Source organism: Talpa occidentalis, unplaced genomic scaffold (assembly GCF_014898055.3).
Source record: "Talpa occidentalis isolate TD23 unplaced genomic scaffold, MPIMG_talOcc4v2.1 talOcc4.7, whole genome shotgun sequence".
In the NCBI taxonomy this organism is placed as follows: domain Eukaryota; kingdom Metazoa; phylum Chordata; class Mammalia; order Eulipotyphla; family Talpidae; genus Talpa; species Talpa occidentalis.
Genome location: NW_023605083.1, coordinates 110,737,556 through 110,764,509, shown reverse-complemented (window position 1 = coordinate 110,764,509; position 26,954 = coordinate 110,737,556). Strand labels below are relative to the sequence as shown.

Below are 26,954 nucleotides of genomic sequence, written 5' to 3'. Positions count from 1 at the left end.
ACGGCCTTCTTCAGATTCAATAATTCACCAGAACTCAAGACTCAAGAAAGTGCTATGTACATGATTATCACTTTATTATAAAGGATACAAATCAAAACCAGCCCAATGAAGAGATACACAAAGCAACATCTAGGGGGGTTCCAAAGGCAGAACTTGGTTCCCTCCCCCTGCAGATCAGGGGGCATCACCCTCCTGGTGCAGCAATGTGTTTGGTGGAGGTTCAGTGTCCAGAGTTTTGGTGGTCTCCATGGGCACAACTGATTGACTCCCTGGCCACAATTTCTGACTCAGCCTCCAGCCCCTTTTCCTGGAGGTCAGGATAGTTCAAAGTTCCAACCACCCCCTAATTCTTACCTGTCCTTTCTGATGTCAGTCCCCATTCTGAGAAGCTCCACCCCTAGCCTAAACCCAAGGGGCACACAAATAACAAAGGCATGACTATTACTGGGAAAATTCTATGAATTTAGCATCACCCCACCAGGATCGAGTCCAATTCTTTTAGAACAATCTCAAATCTACACATCCTGCAATTCCTAATTCAAACAAGGATAACTTCCACCACATTGGGAGCTGGGTTTCAAAATGAATTTGGAGAAACACAAACATTTTGCTTATGGTACAAGGCCTGGTCTGTTTTTTGTTATATGTATTTTTTTTAAGATTTATTTATACAAGCACAGGGTACAGTCAGAAGCGCGGGAGGGTGAGAGAATTCACCAGAGCCAGAGCGGGGAGCAGAGCAGGCAGAAGGACCGAAGTACACTGCTGAGGGGAGCAGCGGGAGGCAGGAGAGGTCTGCGCGCCATGTGGGACCCTCGCCGGAGGCAGGGATCTCGAACCGGCACTGCAGAGGCTGTGGCAGCTTCGCAGCCCAGCGTGAAACTGCTGCACCACCAGGGGAGGCCCTTTTTTTCTTTTTTTCGTATTTTTTAAAACGTTTTATTATAGGTGATTCCCAACATATACAACAGAAAAAATAACGTGAGCACTGACATTATCATGCTGATTAGCAGTAAATGGGGTACCTTTCTCATACCGCCCACTTCTCTCCCCATGTCCCATCCTCAGAAGTTCTGCAGCAAAGGCCACAAGGACTGGGAATCCTTTATCAAATGCCTCCTGAGGGGTGCCACACCCATAGCGGGCCTCCAACCTGCTGCAGATTTGCTGATGTCTCAACCCCTGGGGGCAGCTGGGTGGGACCTGGATGGGCTCTGAAGCTCCAGGGTACCATTTTCTACAAGCAATAGGATGCAAAGAAATCAAACACCGCTTTGTTATACGTCAGCCAGTATTGGCCAGCCATAGTATTTCTCATCGGTTTCAAAAGATCTGTCTCTCTAGCCTGATTATCTTCTGAAGAATCAACTCTAAAAGAGTAAGTTCAAGAAAGAATAGCTCAAATACCCCTAATTAATTAAAACCAATAGTGGGGGAGGGATGAGAATAAGGTAAGAGATACTATATCAGTCTAAATTAGAGATCGCAGATTTACTTCAGAGAAAGTAAAATGAGGGTCAGCCAGTCTTGACTAATACAAGAACTGACTTTGGTGCGTCATGCCAGGGGCACAGAGACAGCCCCTGATGCCTGGGATTGTAATTCTCTGTTTCGGGAATTTCTAGTAATCCGCCAGGCTACAAGGGTGGTTCCCTCACACACTCTTAAGCAGCAGCTCCTCTATTATGGGATGGCAAGAGTGGTGAATGGACTCATCCTCTTATCTTGCATCTGACTTACTATGCAGAATAAGTCAATGACTACAAGGGTTCCCCCCAACTCTCAGACTCTAGGGTTGGGTAGCAGCCTTGCAAGGGAGGGGGAGATGTAAGGTCAAGACATTAGGGGCTTATAAGCCTCAATTCACATCTCCAGAGCCCCCTGCACAGGACTCAGCTTGGGCTACCTACCTGCCTCTCTCATAAACAGAGGGACTTAGTGAGCTTCCCTACCTGAGCTATGCGTTAGCAGGGAAGAGCCCTCTCTGTTGCCCTCCTTTCTACAGAGGAGCCAGAGTAGGGCCCAGGGATTCATCTTTGGCATTCTCTTCCTCTCAGCCTTGCTGTTTCCCAAGTATGAACTGGCTTCAGCCAGGGCTTTTATTTCATATCGATGAAGATGCTATTGAACATCTCCAAAAGCAGAGAAGAATCACCAAGGAATTTTTCTCCCAAGTATTGAAGAAGAAAACATTTAAAATCCACATTTCAGCTACTGCAGGGATGTGTTCCCTACAGACAATCTCTCTCCCACGGCAGTGAAAGGCCTGATCAGAGCTGGCCCAGATCAACACCAAGTTCCTGGGCCTGACCAGAGCATCACAGTATGCTAGCACAAGGCCATGGAATTCCAGCACAAGGCCAGAGTGTTCATTCTCAAGCATGCACATGAAAATGTATGGGGCCCCACTTTCGCAGTGGTGACCTTTTTTTAAATACCACAAGGAGCCTGGCTTGAGCTCCTCTCTTGAGAAGGCCACAAGAGGTTAGATCTCCCACTTTGGGGATGGGCTGATTGATATTCAGACATCAGGGTAGAAGGAATTCTGGAAAATGCCAGCACTCCATGCACTCCTGCCCCTTAGTGGCCATTAACTCCTGAGGTTATCTTCACTACACAGAAACACTGCAGGAAAATAACCCTTTGGACTGTTTGGCTACTTTTTGTGCTAACAGCCCTGTAGCTGCCCCCCCTGGTCCTAAAGGTCTCCTCAATCTAGCCTGCCTGCTCAACCTGCACACCTGGAAGACAGCAGCTGGGGCCGGTGACATGCCCCTGTCTCGTGCCAGGTGAGGGCCAGCGCTGAGTCTGCAGCCTGAAACCGGGAGGAATAGCAATGTGGCTGTTCCCATGACATCTTCTGTAAGGCCCTTTGGGTCACAGTCACCCCAGCAGGTAAACTACTATGGTCCCCTGGGTCTGTCTGTGCGACAGCTGCTTTGGATATTGTGCTTAGCTGTTCCTGCTTGACACTGGGTCAGTGGCCTGCCTCCACCTGCCAGTCCAGCCTCTCTGCCAGTCCACCGAGCAGTGTGATCCATAAGAAGAAAGATGCTCTAATAAGAGGGAAGCCACATTTCCGATAGGCCTGGTTAGGGTTCCACTTACCAGTGGAGTTCCTTACCCCAAAGCCTAGGCTACAGCAAGGCCTCCAGCAAGGCTCCATACAGTAGCCACAGTGTGGTGTCTCTGCTGACGATGCTTCTGAGTACCTTTTGCAATACTTGGGAGAGGGTTTTAGGCCTGGGTCACCTCGAGTTTGAATCATAATTCAGTACAGGCTGACTTGGCTCATGGTGTGAAATCCCAGACTGAAAAATTTCCTGCTTGAGTAAACATTTGGAAATCTTGGATGAGGTGGTGAGGTGTGCAGGTCAGGAAGAGGAGCTGGGCTGTTTTCCAGTAAAGGAAAAGAACATGCTTCTTTGGGAAACTGGGTGGAGACCTGCTGGGAGAGGTGCCTTCAAGCACAGGAAATAACCAAAAGTCTGAAAATACCTTTCACCGCCCCCTCCACACACACATACATGTACATAGGAGAGTAGTAGTACTGAAATTCTATGATTTGCAATTTTTTAAATTCTAGAATTGAATAGCTGCATAGAGAATTATCAAAGCAGGAAAGGCTACTCCAGAGAGCAAAGGCGCACACATCCAATAGCCCGAGAAGAGCCTGCAGGGGTGTGGGTGCTGTGTAAGAGGAAGGGGCACAATGACTTTATTCCCCAAGGCCTTGGCCAGCTGGCCAGCAGCCTGGAGATCTACCAGAACAAGGGGTGGGGCAGGGGAGGCCGCCCTGTCCCGAGTACCTGGAAGTCGAAACGCTTCCTTGCTCACAACACAATCATCTCCACCCCTTTCTCTGGCCAAACCCCTTTTCTCTTAGCCAGTCTCCTCACCGTCTCTCCTTCCAAGTCCCCTTCTATTCTTTCAATTCTTGGGGACTGTCAGGGAAGTTCTCTAAGAGATTTGATTTATAGCGAGTTCACTAAAGTTCTGGGGACCCCACAGCAGTCCAAGCATAGGGCCTGCCTACTTGGAGCTGCAGATGGAGAGCATGGTACCAGCAGAGAACACCCAGAAGGCTGGGTACAGAGCTTCAGTAAAGTCCGCCTTGAACTTATACATCACGTGGAGCTTATCGGCAACCCCAAAGAAAATGACGAAGCCATGGTCGCAGTTGAGAAGTACACCGACCCGCGTGGTTTTGGTGGAGGGCAGGGTTTTCTCCACGTTGTTGTGCCAGGCAGAGATCTTGTTGTTGAACCACTCCACGCACCAGGAGGCGCTGTTGCGGCCAAGCCGGCTCTCGGGGCCTTGCCGGTCCATGCTGCCATAGCAGATGCCCACCCCACAGAAGCTGTTCTTCTGCATCTCCACCTCCCAGTAGTGAATCCCCTTCTTGTAGCAGTGCAGGCCCATCACCTGAGAGCAGGACACAAACCTCTGGGGGTGAGGTCGGTAGTTCTGGGGGGTGTCAGCCACAGAAGCTTCGGTGTAGTTCCCAGACAGAGCCACCTTGTTGTGTGAGGTGTTGTAGTCCAAGATGACTTTTGTGGAATCTAAGGAACGGGACCCCAAGGAATCAGTTACAAGGAACCCGAAGTGTGCTCATTTTTAAACCTCTCCCCCAGTATTATTCATCTGTGTCATCCACCCATCCACCCATCCTTGCCAGCCAGCCAGACACTGTCCATTTGTCTGCCCACCAATCCAGCCATTTGCCCATCTATCAGCCACCCATCTGTTTGTCTATTCATTTACCCCAAGCCAATGACCAAGCACCTGATTCATGCCAGATTTGGTGCAAGAAACATAACTATGAAGCAGAGAGACACGGTGTCTGTCTCAGGGAGTTCACCCTCCTCGTGGCAAGCCAGCCACGGTAACTACACCACGACCCAAGCTCCGCCACAAAGTGCAGCGCTACCTGGGTCAGGCGCACAGACTCCCAGCCATGGGCTCTACTGGAGGGGCGGAAGAGCACAAGGGAATACCTCTCAGGTAGCCAGATGCTGAGCTGAGCAGCAGGAAGATGAGAAGAATTAAAGAGAGAAGAGCGGAATGAGGGAGGGGATGGCAAAAGCAGACCTGGAGCCACAGGGTGGGAGGTGTGTGCTGGGGCCTCAAAGGCACACAGCTGGGAGCAGGCAGGAGGAAGGAGGAATGCTGGGGCCACGGACTAGAGAGTTACAGGGTCTAGACTTTGTTGTTTTTGCATAGAAGAACTGGGCCAGAGGCGCGGGGTGTGAGAGGACTCACCAGAGACAGAGTGGGGGGCAGAACAGGTGGATCTACTGAAATACACTGCTGAGGGGAGCACTGGGCGAGACAGGAGAGGTCTGCTGCACCATGTGGGTAGCTCACTGGCCGGGACTCGATCTTAGGCCATAGCAGTGACAGTGCTGAGACGTAACCCCTAGGCTACCAGGGAGCCCCAAAAGGCCTAGACTTTGATTGGTGAGCAGCAGAGTGCCAGCTGAAGTTTGCAAGCAGGGAGAGGACCTGAATGATATAAATAACTATACACACACATACACACACACACACATACACGTCCTGGCCTGGAATGCTGGTATGGCCTTCCTTCCCTTTCTGCCCTATTTCTACCCAGTTTCTGAAGATCTGAAGACAGAGCTCAGCTGATTGTTGTCTCCACCCAGTATCTCCTCCCAAGACATGCCCATCTCTGCCCCTCCCCTTGTAGGGGGGCCCAGATCCCCGGGAGAGACAGGTTATGGGGCAGCAAGGCAGAGAGGAATAACCCCTTAGAGTTCACCATCCCAGGCCACTCCCCTGTGAAGTGGTTGAGGGCAGGATGCTCTTCTCTGGGGTCTGGGTTTTGTTCCCCAGGTAAGATGAAAGGGCTGGGGAAGGTGTTCTCTATGGTACTAAGATGCTAGAACCTCACTCCCTCCTTACACGGCTGTGTCACAGAGCACAGGGGACTCGGCACTGCCACAGAGGCTGGGGGGAGTCAGCTCCAGCTGGCCTGGAGGCCAGCCCTAAGAAACCGAGATACCCGCAGATACCCACTGAGCAAAGAGAAAAGAGGACCCAGAGCACTTTTCATTAATAGGTTTTGGTCACTGTTTGGAGGTATGCACAAGTGGAGGGCGCTAGAGATGTGAAAATATGGGATTGGGTGCAAAAGGAAGAGGTAGAGCGGTCGAGCCCTAGAAGGATCTTGCGAGAAATCCACCCCTTTCTGGTGAGACAAGGAAGAAACAGGCTAGACTAAAGGGTGACTGCATGGGTCAGTGGAGCCAGGGTAGGGTGGCGGCTCGGGCAAGTGGGGGTTACTAGAAGGAGCAGTGGCACTAAGACATCAAGCTGGATGAAGGCAGAAGGGCCTCCTCTATACACGGTGGCACAGAGGCCACTGCTAAGCAGGGGCAGAGCTGTCCCGGGAGGGGAAGAGACAGAGGTCTGACCCGGTAGAATGAGAATCGGATCCTTGGCCTCTCACCCCTGGGAGCTTGAAAAACATGGAGATTTGAGCTGATCTGGGTGCTGCCTGGGCATCAGGGACTTGAACAAAACTCCCCGGGGGAGTCTAACATGAACCTCAGTTGAGAACCACCCGTGCTGATCATCATCAGGACTGTATTTTTCCAAACTTCCCTCAAAAGGATCACCGAGGAAATGAGATCAACACAGAACTTTCTATGCTTGTCCCTGAAGCCTGATCTTGCAGAACTGGAACCGGTCCCAGGAATTTGAATTTTTAACCAGAATTCAGGTGAAAGGGGGTGGGAGGGCCAGGCAGAGCCGCAGCCAAGAAAGCTTGGCTGGTTTGGCTGGTTTTGTTTTTGTGTGCTTTGCTTTTGTGATAAGGGTTATGAGTGGGCAGGCCCCAGGAGACAGTGCGGGTGAGAGGCGGAGGGAGAAAGCCTAACGGAGAGCTTACAATTCCAGAGACAGCAGAGGGGCCCGGGCCGACCTTGGAGAAGGAAGAGGGTGTGGAGCCAAGTAAGATGGCGATGCCTGAGAGGACCAGGGGCCTCTCTTCTCTGGGAAGCAGAGCGCGGGAGGGGCAAGGAGATGCAGTTGTGGCACAGGAGGGTCTGAGAATGGCAGAGGAGGGCCAGAAACAATAACAGGACCACCCAGGGGTGTCTCCAGCTGAGAAAGGGGTGCTTTGTATTCCATCTGGGTGTGAGCCAGACCGGACAACAAGAAGAGATTCAGTGGACTGTTGTGGAATTTAAGCTGGTTAGAGAAGGGTAAAGAAAAGCAGGTGATGGGGGCCTCCCCAGTGGCGCAGAGGTTGAGCGCCACACTGTGAAGCTGTCCGCAGCCTCTGCAGCACGGTTTCAATTCCTGGCCCACCAGGGAGATACCCACATGACGCGGCAGACCTCTCCTGTCTTGCCTGCTGCTCCCCTCTGCAGTGTCTGGTCCATTTGCTTGTTCTGCTCCCCACTCTGTCTCTGGTGAATCCTCTCAACCTCCCATGCCTCTGGCCTATACCCCAGTTCTTGTATAAATAAAAAATAAATCTTAAAAAAAAAAAAAAAAGAAAAAAGAAAAGCAGATGATGACAACAGGGGCAATTAAGGGTGCAGCAAAGTAGAGAACAGATAAGTCGCTGGCCAGTGGGGAGGCCAACCCCAATGCACCTCCCGAAAGAGTCAAACAGGGAGACTGAGAGCCAGAGACCAAGCTACTCACATTCCAGGAGCTCGGCCCTGGACTTGGCTAAGAAGGCCTCCAGCACCTTGGCCTTGAGAAACATTGCATTTGGCTGCAAGGGGGTCATTTTGGTTGCACCTGGATGAAAGAACAGAGAACATTTTCAGGACAAACTTAGAGTGAACACCCACTGCCCTTTTGCCAACAGTAACTCACCCTCTGGGACTTGTTTTAAATTCGCTGACTGTTCTGAGGATGTGGAGGGGAGAACCTTGCTGGGGGAGGTAGGGGCAGCGGCGGCAGCAATGGCTGGGGATGAGAAGGGAGAAATGTGAGCGGGAGACATGACAAGAGGCCTGCTGGTCACTGACCCCTTGCACGCGGACATTCAGGAGCCACTTCCACAAACACACACCTGGACAGCCAGCATGACGGGTGAGTCTAGACAGGACTACCCTCAGCTGTACCTGTCCTCACCCTCAGCCTCACACCTGCCATCACAGATGATGGCACACAGAACCCTGGTACCCCTGGCCCCTGCCAGCATCTAGTTCTGAGCCCAGCAGTCCTCAAGAGACAAAAAGATGCAGAAATGCTTAACTTACAAGGTTTCTTGGCTTTCTTTTCTTCTTCTAGAAAAGAAAATTTTCAGAATTTAGCTATTTTGAAGCACAAGAAAATGAGACTTTCAAAACACCATCATTACGATCACTCACAAGAATGAAGCTAGGATGTTTTGACTTAAAAAACGTAAGGGGCAAATATAACAAGTAAATGAACCTGTGGGCATAGAAACTTCCATTAATGGTTATGGGTGGAGGGACCAACTAATAAAGAACAGGAAGGAATTTTCTGGGGTAATGGATAGTCTTTATCTTGATGTAACAGTGACATAAATATATGCACCACCAATGCACACATTTGTCAAAATTTATCCGACCGTGCATTTAAGATTTGTGTTTTGCTGTAAGTTGTATCTCCATAAAATAAAAAATGCACCCCCAACCCAGCAAAGTCCACAAAAAAAAAAAAAAATGTGCTTGTGAAGCACCACAAGTCTTAAGAAATATGTGGAGTGTGTTCTTATGGGAACTGAGTTTAGCCACAACAGTGGTTTTCAAAGTGTGGGCCTCAAACCAACAGACTCAGCATCACCTGAGAACCTGCAGGAAATGCAAATTCTGCATTCCCCACACCTGCTACATCTGAACATGTAGGGGCAGGCCTAGCAATCGGGAGTACAAGCCTTCCGGATGATTTCAATCCACACTCAGGGTTAAGTGGGTTAGGAGATTTTGGGGTTTCCTCTTTCCACCTTCCCCACACTGGCATGAAGAAGGGGTGTTAGGGACTTATCCCTGCCTGCCTGCCTGCAGATGCTTTACATTACAGCTGTGCCCCGCGCTCATCTGCTATCCACCTCTACACCTCCCCACCAGATCCTCCCTCAGGCCCACATGGCCTCTCCCATGACCCCCCCCACCACCACTCCGTCTCACTTCAGAGTCCTACTTTTCTCAGAAGTTGCCTCCCTCTCTGCCCATTTCTTCACTTCCCAACCCTCTGCTGTTCCTCCCCACTGGATGGGCATCTTGGGAAGACCTGTGGGAAGGCTGTGACTTCGGCTGAGGGTACAGGGCCCCCTCCCTGGGCCTCACAATTCTCAACAGTTTCGTCTACACTTGGCCTCCCCCATCCTATTTCCCCACCTCTGCTGATTTATTTTGAGCCATTTTCTACAGAGAAGCCTCATTCATTCCTGTTCATGGCCTGGGCCTGCCTGCGCCCAGCCCCACAGCTCAGGCCTTGAGTGCTGCCTGTGATCTGGGGCAGCCGAAAGGAAGCTTTCAGTGGGGGTGTGACTTGAAAACCAGATTTCTGTTCCTTTTCACCCAGCCCTTCATGCTCTTTCCCAAAATGTGCCCTTCGAGATTTTCCAGCTTAGCCGAACACCCCCTCCCATTTGCACCAGGCACCCAGCCCCTGAGTCCACGCCATCCGGAGTCTGACACCACACGGTTGTCTGCTAGAGGCCACTGAAACCTACAAACAGCCCCGAGTTCCCTCCCCACCCGCACCCTCATTCACAGGGACTTCTCAGGGAAGCAATTACAGGTCTGCGGGTATTTATAGCTTTGCAAGAACTTTCCCAATCAGTATTCCACAAGAACCAGGTGAAGTGGATATCATCATAGTCCCAATTTGACAGAGGAGAAAACTGGGGCCCGTTCTTTCCCAAGCCCCCTTCTCAAAAGCACAAGCTCCTTACTGAGGTAACATCACACTGAAGGGGCAAAAACTGATTCTGAGGGAGGAGTGATGAAAAAAATCTTAATCCTTGTGTAAAAGTACAAACACAAACAGATAGACCATATATATGTGGTATTAAAATTTCATGGGTGGGAAAATTAAGAAAAAAACTTTCTATAAATGCCTGGGGTGCAGGGGGTGGAGTACGGGGGAAAAAGGGAAGCGTGTGCTCCCCAGGAGGTTTAGCCTCCCATATCCTCTGGGAACTCCACCCAAGAACAAAGCTTGCTGTCAAAAATCGTTCTCAAAACAAGCCAGCTCTGCAAAGGGCTGGGCCATCTGGAAGGAGCAGAGGCACGGCCCAGCCACAGCCATGCTGCTGCCAAGGGGACCGCGAGGAGTTACTTACTGGGGACCTTCTTCATAGGGTATGAGGGTTTGTGTGGGGTCGTCGGCTGTTGCTCCCCTGGGTCCCCTGTGCCAAAGAAGAAAAGGTTAGTTTCTTTGCTCTTCTAAATCAACCTAAGGAGTCAGCTTGGCCATGGATGAGAGCGTAGAGGATTTACACGGACGGCCATTTCCACTGACCTTACCAGCTAACCATTTACAGAAACAAGGTTACAGAAGGGACCGGTTTGGTGTCCTGCCTTTCTCTGGGGTGGAGTGTTTTCTTCACCGACACCCAGCTCCCTGACCTCTGAACCCTCTCTGAGCTTCAGTCTCTTGGGTGTACAAAGGCGTTGACTCCCCTCTCTCGTGGCTGGTGAGAGCAAGACACCTGGTATGTTGGTATGTTGATCTTCAGCTTTCGAGAGGGGATGGGGGGAGAGAGGGGTAACAACGGGGGGGGGGGGAGTTGGGAGGCTACAGTGTCTACAACTGGGGGGTGGGAATCCTATACTGTCAAAACACTAGCAAGGAAGTAAAATAATGATGCTTTAATAACAATTTAAAGAAAGATGCCTGGTGTGAAGCAGAGCTCAATCCACATTAGTTCCTTCCTCCTGGGTTCCTTCTCAGCCCTCTGCCCCTAAACCAGTGATCGCCGATGGAGGAGGGAAGGTAACATGCATGGCTAATTCATCAACAGCTTGGCCCTCTACCCTGAGCCGAGCCACGCCCATATCAGAGACCCTTCTGCAGGGATGTTCAGCTTGCCGAGCTGAAACTCAAGCCCAGCCCCTGCATCACACAGCAAAGATTCCGCGTGTGCCAGGCTCTGTGCTAAGCACCGGGGGAGAGTGCTGAAGAAAACACAGACTCAGCCCCTGCCTCCCAGAGATCACAACCTGGTGGGGGAAACAAATGGGACTGGCACGAGTAAAATGACAGATGTGCAAAGGGCTGATAAGGACCTTAGTCTGAGGGCGGAGTGGGCCTGGTAACAGGGGAGACCTGCTGAGAAGTTTAATGTTTCAACTGAGCAAAGAGTGAGAGAGTCAACTACCTAGTGAAGACGGTGAAGTGGAAAGGGCATCTACAAAAGCCCTGGGCACTTAACCCAGCTGAGCATATGAGACCTGAACACAGAGATGCACGGAAGGAGGAGGCATCTTAGGGTGGAGAGATGGTCAGAGCCTGACCAGGCAGGAAGCTTGTAGGCCAGGGTGAAAACTGCAGTTTGTGATCCAAAAGCAATGGGAATTCCCTGGAGGCAGTGAAGGGGCAAAGGTGCTACGAGCCCAGGTTTGCATCCTGAAAGCTCTCTGGCTGCCATGGGAGAAGATGCAGAGGGACTGTTAAGAAAGCTGCCCCAGATAACAGCAACAGAGAGCAGAGGAGCGAGGTCAGGTGGACTGTTGGTGGATCAAATAGAGAGGGAAGGAAAGAGGTGTCAAAATTTCCCCAAACTAGCCACCTCCCCCAAATACACTTACAACCCAGAGTTCATTCAAATCCCGTCGGAGTCAGCACCAAGATCACAGACAGAAAGAGCCCATTCAGAAAGTCCCACCGTAACCTCAAGCCCCCAAAATAATTTAGGAAGGATGTTACACTCCCAGGATAAAGCAGACTGGCCATGACGCTCCAGGTAGAGGCAGATGTTTCAGGACCTCCCCTCCAGCCCCATCCCCCTTCCCAGGTCTAGATGGTGTCCATCTCCCCTACCCCAAAGGAGGGATGCATCCATTTCAGGAGTCCCAGTAGGGACAGCAGAGATGGCTAGTGGTTACCTGGGCAGGTGGGCTCCTTGGCCTTGTCCTGGCACTGCTTTACATATTGCTTCATCTCCTTTTTAAGGTCTAATGCGCTCTGGTAGATGACCTTTATCCACTCGTGATTCATCTCCACCTTGGGGATGTAGACAGGCTTCGTGGTAACTCCCTGTAGTTTTGCTGCTTTCTAGAATAAGCCAGAGATTAGTGCAAGCAGTGCCTATGAAGCCAGAGCCACTGTAGCCAGGGATTGCTTCCCTGAGCCCCTGGCTGCTCTGTCCAATCAGCCATCTCAAATTACAGGTCAGAGGTCACTGGGCTAAGCGCCACTCTAAAATGCAGCACTCTGGAGCTCCAAAGGCACTGAGAGGCCCCTCACCTTACAGAAGGGAATTGACAAGTCTAGAAATTCAAGTCTAGAAATGACAAGAGTCCTGCCCAGAACTCTGCCAATCAAAGGCAGGGACAAAGCTGTCAGGTGTCCCAAATCCCCTGGGTAATGCTCGCTCCACCCCTCCAGCTGGGGCTGGAAAAGCACAGCAGGCTCAGAACCCATCTCCATCCCTCAAGCACTGGCTCTGAACACATGTTCTGAAAAGGAACAGCAGTGTCCTAAGGGATGAGCAGTCAGGAGTGAGCGTGTGAGATGAAACTTAATGCCATCCCACCTGGGCGCGGGTGAGCAGCTGGCGTGGAGACAGAGAAGGTTCCCGGTCACTCCTGTGCCTTCCCCATGACCTGCACAAGGAACGTGGGCCAGCAGCAGTCACCCAGTCAATGGGTTCCTTGGAGGGCAGGCTACCTGCCTGGCACTACGCTATGCGCTGAAGGCGCTGGGAGGAAGGGCAATAAAATAAGGGATGGGCCTAGTGCGAAAGGGGCTGACAGCCTAAACACATGAAAACAAGCACATTGAAACAACATGACTGGGGCTGCAGCATATGAGGGTAACGTGCTAAAACAACAGTAATGGCAGAATAATGGTATCCAAGGAAGATGGGGGAAACTGGAGTTGTCCTGCAAAAAGAACATGATTCACTAGGTGGAAAAGGTCAGCCATGGCTTCCCCAACCAGGGCCTGAGTGTCCCAGCCAGGGGCTAGGGTAGATGGCAAGAGATGAGGCTGCTGGCAAACTTAATATCGGGTCATGCAGGCCTCATGTGGGCCTGTGTAGGGTAAGGAAAAATGTCAGGCTTTTCTGCCCTCCTGCCATCAGGATAGATGATGGATCCTTGGGGTCCTGAATGCATGCCTGATGGCGGGCACCTGGAGTAGGGTGTGGGCAGAGGTAGATGGGATTCACCTGGGCTAAGACTGCTTTTTAAGGGCGGCGTCACAGGGATGCCAGCAGAAGCTGAGAAGAGCAGAAGCCGAGAGAGAAGCAGAGAACACCGGAGAGTCCAGATAGAGTGAAGACTTGCTGGGGACTGGGAGGCCTGCCAGCCTCCCGGCCCCCCAGCACCCCTGCCTGCCATGTACTAGGTAAATCCCAATAAAAGACCCGTAAAACCACTGAGGACTCTGACTCCTCCTTTACCCGGGGTGCATGGGATCAGAAAACCTGCACCGTGTCCATTCCTGCCTTTACAGCCTGGCTAAGGAACATGATGCCTGGAAGGGCAGAGGGGAGGTCTGTGTTGGAGAAAGATGCCTCCAGGCACTGTGAGGAGGAGGGATGGGGGAAGGGGAGGAGGTATTTGCAGTAGAAAACACGCTAAGATGACCCCCAAAGATCCTCCCCTCCATCAGGGTACACACTCCATGTAATCACTTCCCCCTGAATACAGGCAGGATGGTGGTGAATATATCACTGCTATGATTAGGTTATATCACATGGTGAAACTGAAGGAACTGAGATCCCAATTCTATTGGTTTTGAGTTAATCAAAAAAAAAAAAGGCCCTCAGTGGGCCTAACTGAGTCAGGCAAAAGTCCTTAAAAGAGGAACTGGACCTTCCTGGAGGGAAAAATGTCTCCAGTGGCTTTGAAGAAAGCTGTCCGGTTGAGAGGCAAGAAATGGAGGCAGACACTTGAGCTGAGAGCAGACTCAGTTAACAGCCTGCAAGAAAGCCGGGACCCCAGTCTTGGACCACAAGAAACGGAATTCTGCCCTCAACCACAGGAGCTTGGAAAATAATCCTGAGCTCCGAAAGGAATGCAGCCCAGCCAACATTCAGACTGCAGCCTATGGGACCCTCAGAAGACAACCCTCTAAGCCACACCCTGAGGCCTGAGCCACGGGCAGTATGGGATGACAAGTGTATGTTCTAAGCCTGAGTGTGTGGCAGGTGGTCACGCAGCACAGAGTAAGACTACAGGGTGTCTCAGGGATGCTGACGGCCCCAGCTCCTTGAGGGTCCCAGTGCGCCTGTAATGGACACAGTAACAGGAGGCAGAAACACTTAGACTACAACCTCCAGACCCACCTCCAGAAACTCGAACTCGTCCCCCTTAGCCAGAGCAAGTTCAGTCTCCTCCTTCAGGTTTTGGATCTCACTCTTCTTCTTGAGAAGGATCTGGTAGATGCTGTCAAACTTGACAGTGACCCGCTTCTCCTCTTCTTTGATCTTTCGTGTCAAGCTGGCCTCTGAGGCATCAATGAGAGCCTTCATTTCCAGGAATTCTTGGCTAATTTGCTCCACCTTCTTCTGTGCAGTCTCCTAAGCAGGCCAAGAAAAGGGGGCATCCGTCAGACTGGCAAAACAACCTATCAGGTGTTGGGGGGATGTAGCACACGAGGCCCTCTTACCTGTGTTTCATGGGAGTACAAAGAGGCAAGTGTGAGCAATTTGGTATTTAGTGACTCAGAAGGTGCTCAGAGTCACCTATGAATATGACCTATGCCCGATGACCCAGCAACTCAACCCAAGGAATAAATTCTAGGAAGGTTCTCAGACACCTGCCCCAGAGATACACACAAGGACGCTCAGAAGCAGCATCGTTTGAAACAGCAAAAATCTGGAAACAATCTGCACATCTATTAGGAGGAGATGGGACACAGAGGCTGGGAGTTAGCCTAAGCTGGAAGCTAATGAATGCAATGATGCACGGGTAAGTGTCCACGAGGAAAGGACAACCTATGAGAGAAGGCGTACAGCCTGACGGTCTCCGCGTGAAGTTTAGAAACAAACAGAATGGTGGTATTTATTGCTAAAGAGTGGATACATGCATTATAAAAGTATAAAGAAACATCTGAGAAAGGGTGAGTAAATTCAGGATAGTGGCTACTTCTAACAGAGAGGAAGGAGGATCTAAAAAGGGAGAAGCCAAGTGGGGATTTTATTTATCTGCATTGGTGATGTTTTATTTCTTAGCCCAGGAGACAGTTCATGAGTCAATTGTTTTAGGGAAAGTGTAAGAAGCAGTGTAGGATAAATGGAAGTATCAGGTTTGTTCTGTCTTCCCGCCATTAGCATCAATGATCGACACCTGTGGTCTTACAGGAGTGCCTGATGGCCGACCTGGCGCATGGTGTGGGCGTGGGTAGTGGGCACCTGAGTCAAGACACTGAGCATATAAGGGTTGCAGCAGCGGACAGAGGGAGACGGCAGAGGACAGTGCAGCAGAGTGCAATAGAGACCAGGAAAGAATGCCAGAGAGCCCAGAAAGAGTGAAGATTGGCTGGGGCTAGGAGGTTTGCCGGCCTCCTGGCCCCCAGGCTTCCCTGCCTGCCCTGCACCTGGTTGCCTCACTACAAATGATATGGAAAGATCATTAAAAGCCTGATTGTAGGGTAAGGAAAAAAGTAGCAGGCTTTTTTGCCCTCCCGCCATCAGGATAGATGATGGATCCTTGAGGTCCTGAATGCATGCCTGATGGCGGGCACCTGGAGTAGGGTGTGGGCATAGGTAGATGGGATTCACCTGGGCTGAGACTGGGCTTTTAAGGGCGGCGTCACGGGGACGCCAGGAGAAGCCGAAGGAGAAGCCAAGAGAGAAGCAAAAAAGCAGAAGCAGAGGCAGAGAACGCCAGAGAGCCCAGAGAGAGTGCGGATTTGCTGGGGGCTGGGAGGACTGCCAGCCTCCTGGCCCCCCAGCACCCCTGCCTGTTGTGTACCTGGTAATCCCAATAAAAGCCTGCAAAACCCCTGAGGGCTCCAGAACTCCTCCTTTACCAGGTCTGCATGGGATCCTAGAAAACCTGCTCAGTGGCCATTCCTGCTCCCTACACTGATAAAGCCACCAAGGGCTCCAGGACTCCTTTATTCATCTGCCTAGATCATAGGAAATATGCTCTGTGCCTTCCTGACGCTACAAGCAGTTCTAGAAAATGTCTAGAGAATATCATCCTCTAGCAGTGCACTAATAACCATAGTCACTTGCTACAAGAGGGCTTGCAATGTGGGTAGTCCAAATTAAGGGGGGGCCTCCTTGGTGGCACAAGGGGTTAAGTCATAGCACTGTGAAGTTATCTGTAGCCACTAGAGCATGAGTTCGATTCCCCCATCAGGGAGCTACCCACATGGTGCAGCAGACTTCTCCTGTCTCACCCGCTGCTCCCCTCAAGCAGTGTATTTCACTCAGTCCACCTGTTCTGTTCCCCACTCTGTCTCCGGTGAATCCTCTCAGCCCCCCACAACTCTGACCTGTACCCCAGTTCTTTTATGCGTAAATAAATAAATCTTTTTAAAAAAAGATGTGTTATAAGTACAAAATACACATTGGCTTTAAAAAAATTTAATACAAAATAAAATTTAAAATGTACAAAAAGGACTATAATATATCTTAATATTTTTTTTGGTTAATATTTTAATGTTAATGAAATACTAATGACTACATGTGGAAATGATAGTACTTTGGATGTACTAAGTTACATACAATGTAATATGAAGATTCATTTCAAACAATAAAATTAATTTCAGGTGTTACTCAAATTTATCAGAGGTTATATATAGTTAGTCTCGAGCTAGCTGCTCACGCTGTATTTCCATTGGACAGCGCTGCTATTAAAGTTGCAGTTTCACTTTACATCTTGAGTAACCTCAGTAGCTTGGAATCAAACATACCAAACAAACACATGCAACGGAGACAGTATACAGGGAACTCAGTTATTTCTCTATCCAATCTACCAATGCTCCCGTATACATACTCTTTCCTTTCAGTAAGAGAATACCCCTGGAGGGCCTCCCTGGTGGTGCAAGGGGTTAAGCAGCATTGTGAAGCTACCCACGGCCTATGCAGCACAAGTTCGATCCCCTACCGGCCAGGGAGCTACCCACATGGCACAGCAGACCTCTCCTGTCGCACCTGCTGCTCCCCTCAGTAGTGTATTTCAGTCTGCCTGTTATTTTCCCCATTCTATCTCTGGTGAAGTCTCTCACCCACACACTTCCGGCCTTCACCCCAGTTCTTATATGCATAAATGGATACATCTTAAAAAAAAAAAAACATACCCCTGGAGCTTCAGATGGGCAAATGGCTGCCTAAACACATTTCCCAGCCTTCCCTGAAGCTACATTTGGTCATGTGATTAAGCTGCTCCCAAAGCAGCATGAGCAGAAGTGATATGCAACATTCTTCTTCCCTGTTCCCCTTTCACATTCTAGAACAAAGATGTAATGCTGACCCAACTTCAAAGAGATGAGGAAAAAACTGCATGTAGCAATATGAAATGTTGCAATAGGAAAGAAAGATGCTGAATCCCTGAATGATCATGTGGAACAGAACCACCCCACTAGCCTGGGTTGTTTGTGCCTGGGCTTGCACAGTGTGCAAAATAAAGATCTATCTTTTTATCTCCTGTTTTTATCCTATCTAGTTAAGCCCATGAGTTCTGGGGATACTTTTGTTGCAGCAGTGTAACCTGTCCCCTAACCAATCCAGGTACTTTCACATGCATCCTTTCATTTAAGCTTCAAGGTCGCCTTCAGAAAGTTGTTATCCCATTATGCAGATGGGAAAAGGAAGAATCAGGAGCTGCCAACATGATCAAAGTATCACAAGCTAGTCTGTTACAGAGCTGGTAATCTATCCCAAATCTCATCTAATTAAGCCATAGCTCACACAACAAAAACAGGTGCTGCAGTTCCAGAACCGGATATTTAAGAATCAAATCCCCTTTCAATATCAAAGAAATGTAACCTTAAAAAGAGTTTGAAAACTAGAGGGCCTTTCTGGTTGCACAGGGGTTAGTCTCAGCACTATAAAAGCTTTCGCCAGCCACTGCGGCATGAGGTCAATCCCTGGCCAAGGTGTTACTCACATGGCGCAGCAGACCTCTCTTGTCTCACCCACTGCTCCCCTCAGCAGTGTATTTCACCTGTTCTGCTCCCCGCTCTGTCTCTGGTGCATCCTCTCATCTCCCGCCCCTCTGGCCTACACCCCAGCTCTTGTGTGCATAAATAAATAAAAAAGAATCTTTAAAAAGTTTGAAAACTAGAGCGAAAAATATCATCCTTCTTTCTAACACTCCAACAATTCTACCCTTTTTACTATACTTCTTTCCAGTCTTATTTTTTTTTAATATTTCCTGTGAGTGGTTGAGTGGTAACCCCCCAAAAGATATGTCCAGGGTCTGCTAACATGGCCTTACTTAGAAAAAGAGTCTTTGCAGATGTAATTAAGAATCTTGAGATGAGATCACCCTGGATTACCCAGATTAGTCCAATGACAAGTGTCCTTATTAAACACAGAAGACACAGAGGGCAAAGACCACATGAAAATAGAGGCAGAGACTAGAGTGATGCAGCCACAAGCTAAGGAATGCCTGAGCTACCAGAAGTTGAAAGAAGCAAGGAAGAATTCTTCTTTATAGCCTCAGAGAAAGTATCAACACTGATCTGGGACATCTGGCCTCCAGAACTATGAGAGAAGGCATTTCTGTTGTGAAAGCACACATTTCTGTTGCTCTATGCCAACTTTCTGATAATGTGTTACAGTCGTCCTAGTAAACAGCTATACCTCCTCTTTATACACAGATGCAACTCTGGTTGGGTATACATTTTTGCTTCCTAATTTCCTAATTTTTTAATGATTTCCCCAAGGTTGGACTTATAGGCACATCACAGTTTGGGTCGTGAACCATGCCTCTGTAAGACACAAAGCTTTTTAAATGTTTTGCAAGGTTGACATTTAACTCTAACACTATACAAGGACCCAGCATGAGCCTCATGGGGGTCAGAGTTGAGCCTGTCCTGCCTGGGGGCCACTCACCCGCACAGCCTGCTGCTTGGCTCTCACATCCTCCAAAGCCTTCGACGCTCCATTAATCTGGCCATATAAGACAGTCAGCTTATGTTTCATCTTGGTCTGTGGAGGAAACAAACAAGGTTAAAAAAGCACCTCAGTCCAGCCCCCACCAGCACCAACACCAGGGACCACCCGTAAATCCATCCTACAGGTGTTTCCACCACCCAAATCTTGCCTGTTTGTAGCTTTTTGGGTTTTTGTGTGTTTGTTTTGTTATTTTTCTAATGTTATTTTTTTTAAAGGAAACAAATTTTATTTTAATTTTAATTTTTTATTGAAGTAACATTGATTTCTTTTTTTTTTTTTTTGTAACATTGATTTCTGTATGTGATTTAGGGACACAGGTTCACAGCTCCTCAGATGTATGTTACCATACCGCACCCACCACCAAAGAACCCACAGTCCCCCACAACTTCATTCCACCCCCTTTCCTTTACTCCCCATTTTCTCTAACATTGTCAATTCTACAGTAGGATTTCTAGGGTTGGTTTTGGTTTAGTTTGGTCTGTTCCTTTGTTTTGTTTTCTATTTTCCACATATAGGTGCCGCTTAAGGCTTTTTGAAGCGTTCTTGTATTGACTGTCTCTGCTCATTCTTTTAGGGGTGGGGCAGGAAGGGTCACAGGACAAAAACAAGGCAGGACTCAAAGGCAGAACTTGGTTGGTAAATAAGAGATTAAATAAATCTGACTCTAGGCCCAGACATCTCATGCCATAAGTTTCTTTGGCCTATAGTATTTTGGGTGTTTTGTTTTGTTTTTCACTAGTTTTTCCCCAGCCCATGCATTCCTGAGTTATCTCTTCATAGTTTATCAAGTTAGCCTATCAAAGAAGGGAGTCATAGACCTTGAGACTAGACCGGGTCAAACTGGCGCTGCATGCACACAGTTTCTATGTAACACTCACCCCAGAGCTGCCCATGAGCCCCACCTGACTGCTGAGCTGCAGCCGATTGGTGCTCACAATTAGCACAAGAAATGGGCCACTTAGATGGACAAATGGACGTTAGCCAAGTCTACTCTGCTTGGCTTCTCAGCCAATAGGTTTAATTCCTTTCTCTCAAGCCTCAGTGCTAAAACCTGTATAGGCCCCCAGCCCTGGCAGCTCAGAATCTCTTATGTCAGGCCTCGCCAGTGGTGCAGAGGGTTGAGCGCCGCACTGTGAAGCTGTCTGCAGCCTCTGCAGTGCAGGTTCAATCCTGGCCAGCTGGTGAGGGTCCCACATGGTGTGGCAGACCTCTCCTGTCTCGCCCCCTGCTCCCCTCAGCAGTGTATTTCAGTCAGTCTGCCTGTTCTGCTCCCTGCTCTGCCTCTGGTGAATCCTCTCACCCTCCCACGCCTCTGGCCTGTACCCCAGCTCTTGTATAAAAATAAATAAATCTTTAAAAAAAAAAAAAAAAAGAATCTCTCATGTCCAGGGAGGGCTCCCCAGAGCCCTCTTTCCTTGGTCTTTCATTGCTCAATAAGCTCCAACACCTTGCCTGCCCTCGTAGGTGTCTGTGGAGTCCTCTTTTCAGTCTTGACTGGAGGGTCTCAAGGGTCCTTTCCAGGGCTTGGGAGCAGGACCCTCAATCCATTCCCTCAGTTCCTAGCAGGTGGAGCAGTGGATGGTGGCTGGTTCCCTCTCAGCTTATCCACTTGTGTCGCTGGAGGGTGGCATTGAACTAAGAGACCCCAGATCCTCCCTTGTCTGATGACGGGATATAGTGTAATAAGGAAACTAGGAGCACAGGGTTTGGAGACAGAGTGATCAGGGCTCCAGTCCTAATGCCCAGTTGTCCATGTGCCTCTCACCTTCATTTCCTTAGATACAAGAGTTCCCATCTCACAGGGTTAGCAGAATTAACTGAAGTCACGTAAGTCCTCAACACAGTGACTGCATCTTAATAAGGACAAACTAAATGTCAGCCTTATTATTAAGAGCTTCTTCACTAGAACCCATTTTAAAGGTGATAAAACTGATGAAAGAAGAACAGCAAGGAGGCCAAGCTCGCACAGACAATTGCTTCAGTAACAGATGAGGTCTTCAAACCAATTCTCCCACTACGAACAACCAGATAAGCAGACAGAATATTGGGAAGAAAATCTACTAAAAGACAATGGAAAGCTAATAAACAGACCAAGATCTGGGAAAGGAATCCCCCAGAGCTAAGCCTGGCGTGTGGGCTGTTCTCACAGCCACGCCTGTGGCTCCAGGAGACAGCTGGGAGAGAGCTGTCAGCCTCAGGGAGACAGCAGGACAAAAATCAAAGTCCAAGTTTCACTTGATAAGACCTAAGGCAGGGATCCAAGGGCTCCATCCCAGGAGAGAGGGATGAACAAACAGTTTCCATGTGGCCAGCAGTTGCCTGAAACTGAATTAAAGTGATTCATTCAGAACTACTACACCCTTAGCCACCTCCAGAATCAAAAGTAAATTTGCAGGAAGGTAGACAACATCATCCAAGGACTCACATCATTTCTATAAATTTCCATAATTAACATCAGAGTCGCCCACCTCCCAGTTCAAAAGAAACGCTGGGGCACAGATAAGGGAAGTACAATAACCACCATGATAATAACAGCTTCTATTTATTATGTGCTTACAATAAGCCAGGCATTGTTCTAGTGTTTTACATGTGTTAACTTATTTAAGCTAAGGACAATCCCATGAGGGGGAGTTACCTGGCCTCTACTGATAAGGACACTGAAGCACAGACTAAGAGGTTTACACCAGGTCACATCCCTGTAACTGCTGTTAGAAGATCCTGGTGTTACAATGTTAGACTGCTGCCCAAACTGAGAACACTGGAAATTTCTAGAAAAAACAAACAAACATTTACTTTCCCTAACTAGCTGACTCAACTTACTCTGGCCTTCCTTCTACTTTCCTGCCTCTCCCACGTCACTCAAGATATTCAAGGCAAAACCTGACCTTGAATCTGTACGCGCACACTCAGTGACATGTAAGGGCTGGAAGCTGAGACCAAGGTCACCCTAACTCAATCCCAAAAGCCCAAGACACTGACCTTTTACAGAATTGATCTCTGTGACAATGCCCTTTGACCTGGCCTTTAACTGTTGAAGATAAACTGCGAGCCCAAGGCAGAAGGCCAAGCCCAGGCAGATCCCGCCTCACAGGCAATGAAGCTGGAAGAGATCTCGGCATACCAACGGTCTCACCTTCACGAATGCACCTCTGAACCCTCTATTTTTAAAATTTGCTATCCTCAATTAACCTATGCATATGACAGTCTCCCAGTGGTGGAGAAAAGCCCGCGTGGCTTCAGGCAAAAGTGACCCAATACCTTTGACAGTCCCTGAATCAAGTGTAGAGAACTTTTTTAATTACTGAGGATCCCTTTACAGATTGGGGACTCCACATGGGAGGTACCAGTGGCAGAGATAATAAACCTTCTCCCAAGGCTGGGTCACTGCCCAGCCAGGGATGGCTGCCGCTAGCCATGGGCCGCAGCAAGGCTGGTAAAGGAGATTCGTTAAAGAACTCAGGCAGGGGAAGGCCTATTACAAGATAAAAGTTACTGGTTTGTGCATGTACAATGCATAAGTAAACCGGGTGCGGGTTCCGCTCTGGGGTCCTCGTGGTGGGGAAACCTGTCTCCAGGAGATGCTGAGAAGGGCCCTACCTCTACTTGCCTTTTGCCTCCAAGGATAAGAACTGCTAGAAGGGCCTTTTTTTAACTTTTTTAAGGTTTTATATTTATTTATGCATACAAGAGCTAGGGTGTGGGCCAGAGGTGCGGGGTGGGTGGGTGAGAGGATCCACCAGAGACAGAGTGGGGAGCAGAACAGGCGGATCTACTGAAATACACTGCTGAGGGGAGCAGCAGGCGAGACAGGAGAGGTCTGCTGCGCCATGTGGGTTAGCTCCCTGGCTGGGGATCAAACTCATGCCGCAGTGGCTGACAAGAGCTTCATAGTGCTGAGACTTAACCCCTTGTGCCACCAGGGAGGCCCTACACAGCAGCCAGCTGCCCAGGCCCTGCAAGCCCACCTATCCTGAGGCAAAGAACTGGGGGCCTACAGCCTCCTCCCTCCAGCTCTCCTCTCCCCTATACTCAAGCAACAGAAACACTAAGGGCTGTTCTTATGGAATGTTCACTGTAAAACGCTATTTATAGAGTGTCTTATTTAATTTTCACAAGAACCTTCTGAGATAGGTACTATTATTACCCTGCTTTATGATTTCCCAGCTAGGAAGCAGAGCCAGAATTCAAACCCAGGCCTCAACATCCAGCTCTGATTGGAGCCTGTCAATCAGCCTAACTGGGACCTGCCCACAAGGCACTAAGTCCAGCTCATCTCTTGAGAGCCTCCCAACACCCTTGGAGGTAGTACAGCAATACTGTTAGTCCCATTTTATAAATGAGGAAGCCAAGGCTCAGAAAATCGCAGTGACTTGCCCTACACCACACAGGTGATGTGGGATTGAGCAGGACTCCTGTCTCCAAAGACTAGGTGTGTTCCAGGTGACAGGTGGAGACCTAGGTGACGGGGCCTGAGTTAGTTGTACCTGAGAGGTCTACTTTCGGGCCTAACCTAGAGGTCTGGTTTCTGAGACTCTGGGAATAAGTCCAGAGGAACCTAGCTTGGATCTGAAGCAGACCAGGCCAGGGAAGGCTGATGCCCAGTGGGAAAAAGGCCTGCACCCTGATCCTGGTGCCAACCTCCCAAAGCCTCAGATCCTCTCTTGCCAACAGGAGGATAGTCCTGTTGTCCCTGACAATGGAGACCGAAGGAAACCAGGCCACACATTGGAGCCTAGACTGATATAACCATAGGGGGATTGATTACACCATTTCAGTCTCCGCCTTTGAGTCCACAGGGGGAAATTGTGACACCCCCTGATAAAACCATAGGCCTAGAAGGCCACTAAGGCCATTTACTGATCCACCATTTCCTGATGAGTGCTCAGGCCCAGCGGCCAAATCCTCTGCTCCACATCACACAGCCAAGAGGGAAGCTATGGGGGGTGCAGGAGTACTGAATCTCCAGGGATTCCTGAGAATCTGCCAACACTCCTGCCCCTAATGATCCTCCCTGGCCATAATTATCCAGTTCACCAAAGGCTTTTGCGCGCATGACCTCAAGCCTCCAGGAATGGCACATGCTCCGGACTCTAATTTAGACTTGGATGTGAGGCAGGGCCATAGGGAGAAATGGTAAACTGTGGATTCAAACCAGCCAGGGTCTCCATGTCCACTTGGTCATTTACTGTATTAGCTCAAGGCTGAATTACCTTCTCTGCACCTCCACTTCTCAGATGTACAATGCAACTAATTATATCCACCTCATGGATGCTGCCAGGATTTCACAGTGCTCAGAGGTAACCTCCAGTGCTCATTATTGATATTCAGAACCCTTTACAAAACCACATCAGGCAGTACTGGGTTTAAGACAAACACCCCACCTGTGTCTTCAGTGGTCACCCCCGGAAAATCATAAAGAGGGTGGGGGGGACAGGAAGGGAGTGTAGCCTTGGATGGCAGATGACATTGTATGCCACCCATATAGGTCACTAGATCAACAGGTCACTCTGTCTGCCCCTGCCCAGAACTCAGGCCCAGCAAGGCCCACACCCCACAGCACTTGGTGACCCAGGATTGGCGGACATGTCTACCACGGTGCCCTTAGTCCAGCGCACTCTCCCTCCATCCCTACCTCCAGGTCGGCGGTGGCTTGGCTCAGGGGCACCGGCGAGCAGGTCTTGTGGTCCACCAGGCAGACGTGACAGATGCACTCGCGGTGCTCGGAGCAGAAGAACTCCCTCAAGCGGTTATGCTGGGGGCACTTTCGGCGCATCAGGTCGCAGACCGGAGGCTGCAGCTGGTGGTCACGGAAAGCAGGGCTGTCGAAGTGCGGCTTCAGGTGCTCCTGGCAGAAGGAGGCCATGCACACGAGGCAGGTCTTGACGGCGGTCGCCTTCAGGCAGTGGTCACAGGCCACCTGGTGGGCCGCGCTGGGGGTCTGTGCGCGGGCTGGTGGCGTCCAGCCGTCGGGGAGCGCCTCCTGCGCCAGCTCGGCCTGCAGGAGCTGCTCCACCACCGCGCACAGCACGGTGTTCTTGTGCAGCTGAGGCCGCACGTGGTAGACGGCGCGGCACTGCGGGCACCGGTACGGCGAGCCCGAACAGGTCCACGTCTCATCCAGGCAAGCCCCGCAGAAGTTGTGGCCACATGGGGTGGTGACCGGCTCCTTGAAGGACTCCAGGCAGATGGAGCAAGACAGCTCCTCGGCCAGAGGGAACAGCTCCGCCATGGCGCTCCTGGGGGACCCGGCGCGCAGGAACCGACCCTGCCTGAAACGCACGAGCGCTCCGAGACCGCCCGGGAAACGAAACTGACGCCGGGAGGGGAGGTCCCGCCGCCTTCGGGAAGTCACGTGAGGGGTGGGCGGGGGTGGGGGCCGGACGCCGGGCGGGCGGGCCTCGGGGGTGGAGACTGGGGGGGCCGCTGGGGCGCGGGGGATCGCTGCGCTCGGGGTCGCCAACCAGCTGGCCCCGCTGCAGGAAGGCGCGCGACGCGCAGACCCCCGAGGGCTTGTGGCGGATGCGCGCGGGGCGGTGGGCTCCGGGGTCCACCCCGAGGGGGTGCTTCCTGCCATTTTGCGCGTGAGGAAACGAACACGTCGGGTGCGAGCTCTCTGGGTCCCAGCACGGGAGTCGAAAGCAAAACCAAGTCCGGTTTCTGCACAAACGTCCCTGCAGCCGGTCCCCTCCTGCGAGGAGCTCGTCCAGACCCGAGCTGGCCCACCCCTACCCCTGCCCCCGGCAGCCCCCGCCCCGCGAGCCAGCCTGGCCTCGTTGAACGGAGCTTTAAGAAGGTCACTGCGGGGACAGTCACACACTGCGCTGACCCAGCCCCACCCCGCTTCTTTTCTGTTTCCTTCCTTCCTCTTTCGCTGGTGCTGGGCTCCCACAGGGACAGGCGACCCCCCCGAGGCTGCAGCCCAGTCCCCCTCTCAGGCTCAACTTGGTGATTTCTTTCCATGTCACTATGTTCTCTGCTTCTTCCCCTTCTTGTCATGTGGCTTTACTGGGGTTTGGAAACAGCCCAGCTCCATGAAGGTTTTCTTTCTCTCAGGCACGGACATACATCCATGCGCACATGCAAGAACACATAGTACTGAAGCAAACGGTTTTCTAAAAATTATTTAGATTTATTCCTTTCCTTTTTTTTAGCGTGCACTCTCTGTGTTTCTCTGTCTCTCTGTCTCTCTCTCTCTCACACACACACACACACACACACCCTCCCCCTCCCCACAGGAAAAGTGTGTTTCCAGGAGGGGAGAAGTATTCAAAAGAAGGCATGGCGGGTGGGGGCAAAGAGAAAGATGGTGTTTGGGAGGAGTGAGGTGGAGTTTGCATTGGGGACAGGGTGGGCAGCAACAATGAGCAAAGGGCAAACTGCTGCTAGTAATGATTGGTTCCATTTATGGGGCACCTGCAGTGTCACAATGTCATGTCTTACAATCCTTACAAACCCTCAAGACAGAAGTCATTTTATCTGTTTTAGAGATAAGGGTCACACGTTTATACAAAACAGAACTGGGTTTCTAGCTCAGAGCTGCTTTTACTCACCATTGTATTTCCTGGTTCTGCCTTTCGATTTCCTCAGACACTTTACCCCGTTTATTCTCTTTCCTGTTGCCTGGTTGTTTGGGGAAGAAGGAGGAAGATTGATGAGAAAGGTAGGAAATTACCCTGCTTGCATAGTATCTCTTTTAACT

At 50.2% G+C, this 26,954-nt stretch overlaps 1 protein-coding gene across 1 annotated transcript; it reads right to left on the bottom strand.

Annotated features, from left to right (window-relative positions):
• Positions 1–739: 739 nt before the first annotated feature.
• TRIM25 (tripartite motif containing 25) lies at positions 740–25,570 on the bottom strand. The gene is made up of 9 exons (XM_037492296.2): positions 24,888–25,570; positions 19,193–19,288; positions 14,468–14,701; positions 12,060–12,228; positions 10,295–10,360; positions 8,241–8,267; positions 7,852–7,944; positions 7,675–7,773; positions 740–4,562 (listed from the first exon to the last, which is right to left on the bottom strand). Exons 1-9 carry the CDS (start codon positions 25,482–25,484, stop codon positions 4,033–4,035), a joined length of 1,911 nt encoding a protein of 636 aa, XP_037348193.1. The 5' UTR covers positions 25,485–25,570; the 3' UTR covers positions 740–4,032.
• Positions 25,571–26,954: the final 1,384 nt, after the last annotated feature.

Bases quoted from the DNA above. Each gene is read 5' to 3' on its own strand.
- TRIM25 (XM_037492296.2), bottom strand. From the start codon at position 25,484: ATGGCGGAGCTGTTCCCTCTGGCCGAGGAGCTGTCTTGCTCCATCTGC. The intron at 8,268-10,294 runs GTAAGTAACTCC...TTTCTTTTCTAG, and splicing joins CCCTATGAAGAAGGTCCCCA to AAGAAGAAAAGAAAGCCAAG. The intron at 7,774-7,851 runs GTGAGTTACTGT...TCTTTCATCCAG, and splicing joins TTTAAAACAAGTCCCAGAGG to GTGCAACCAAAATGACCCCC.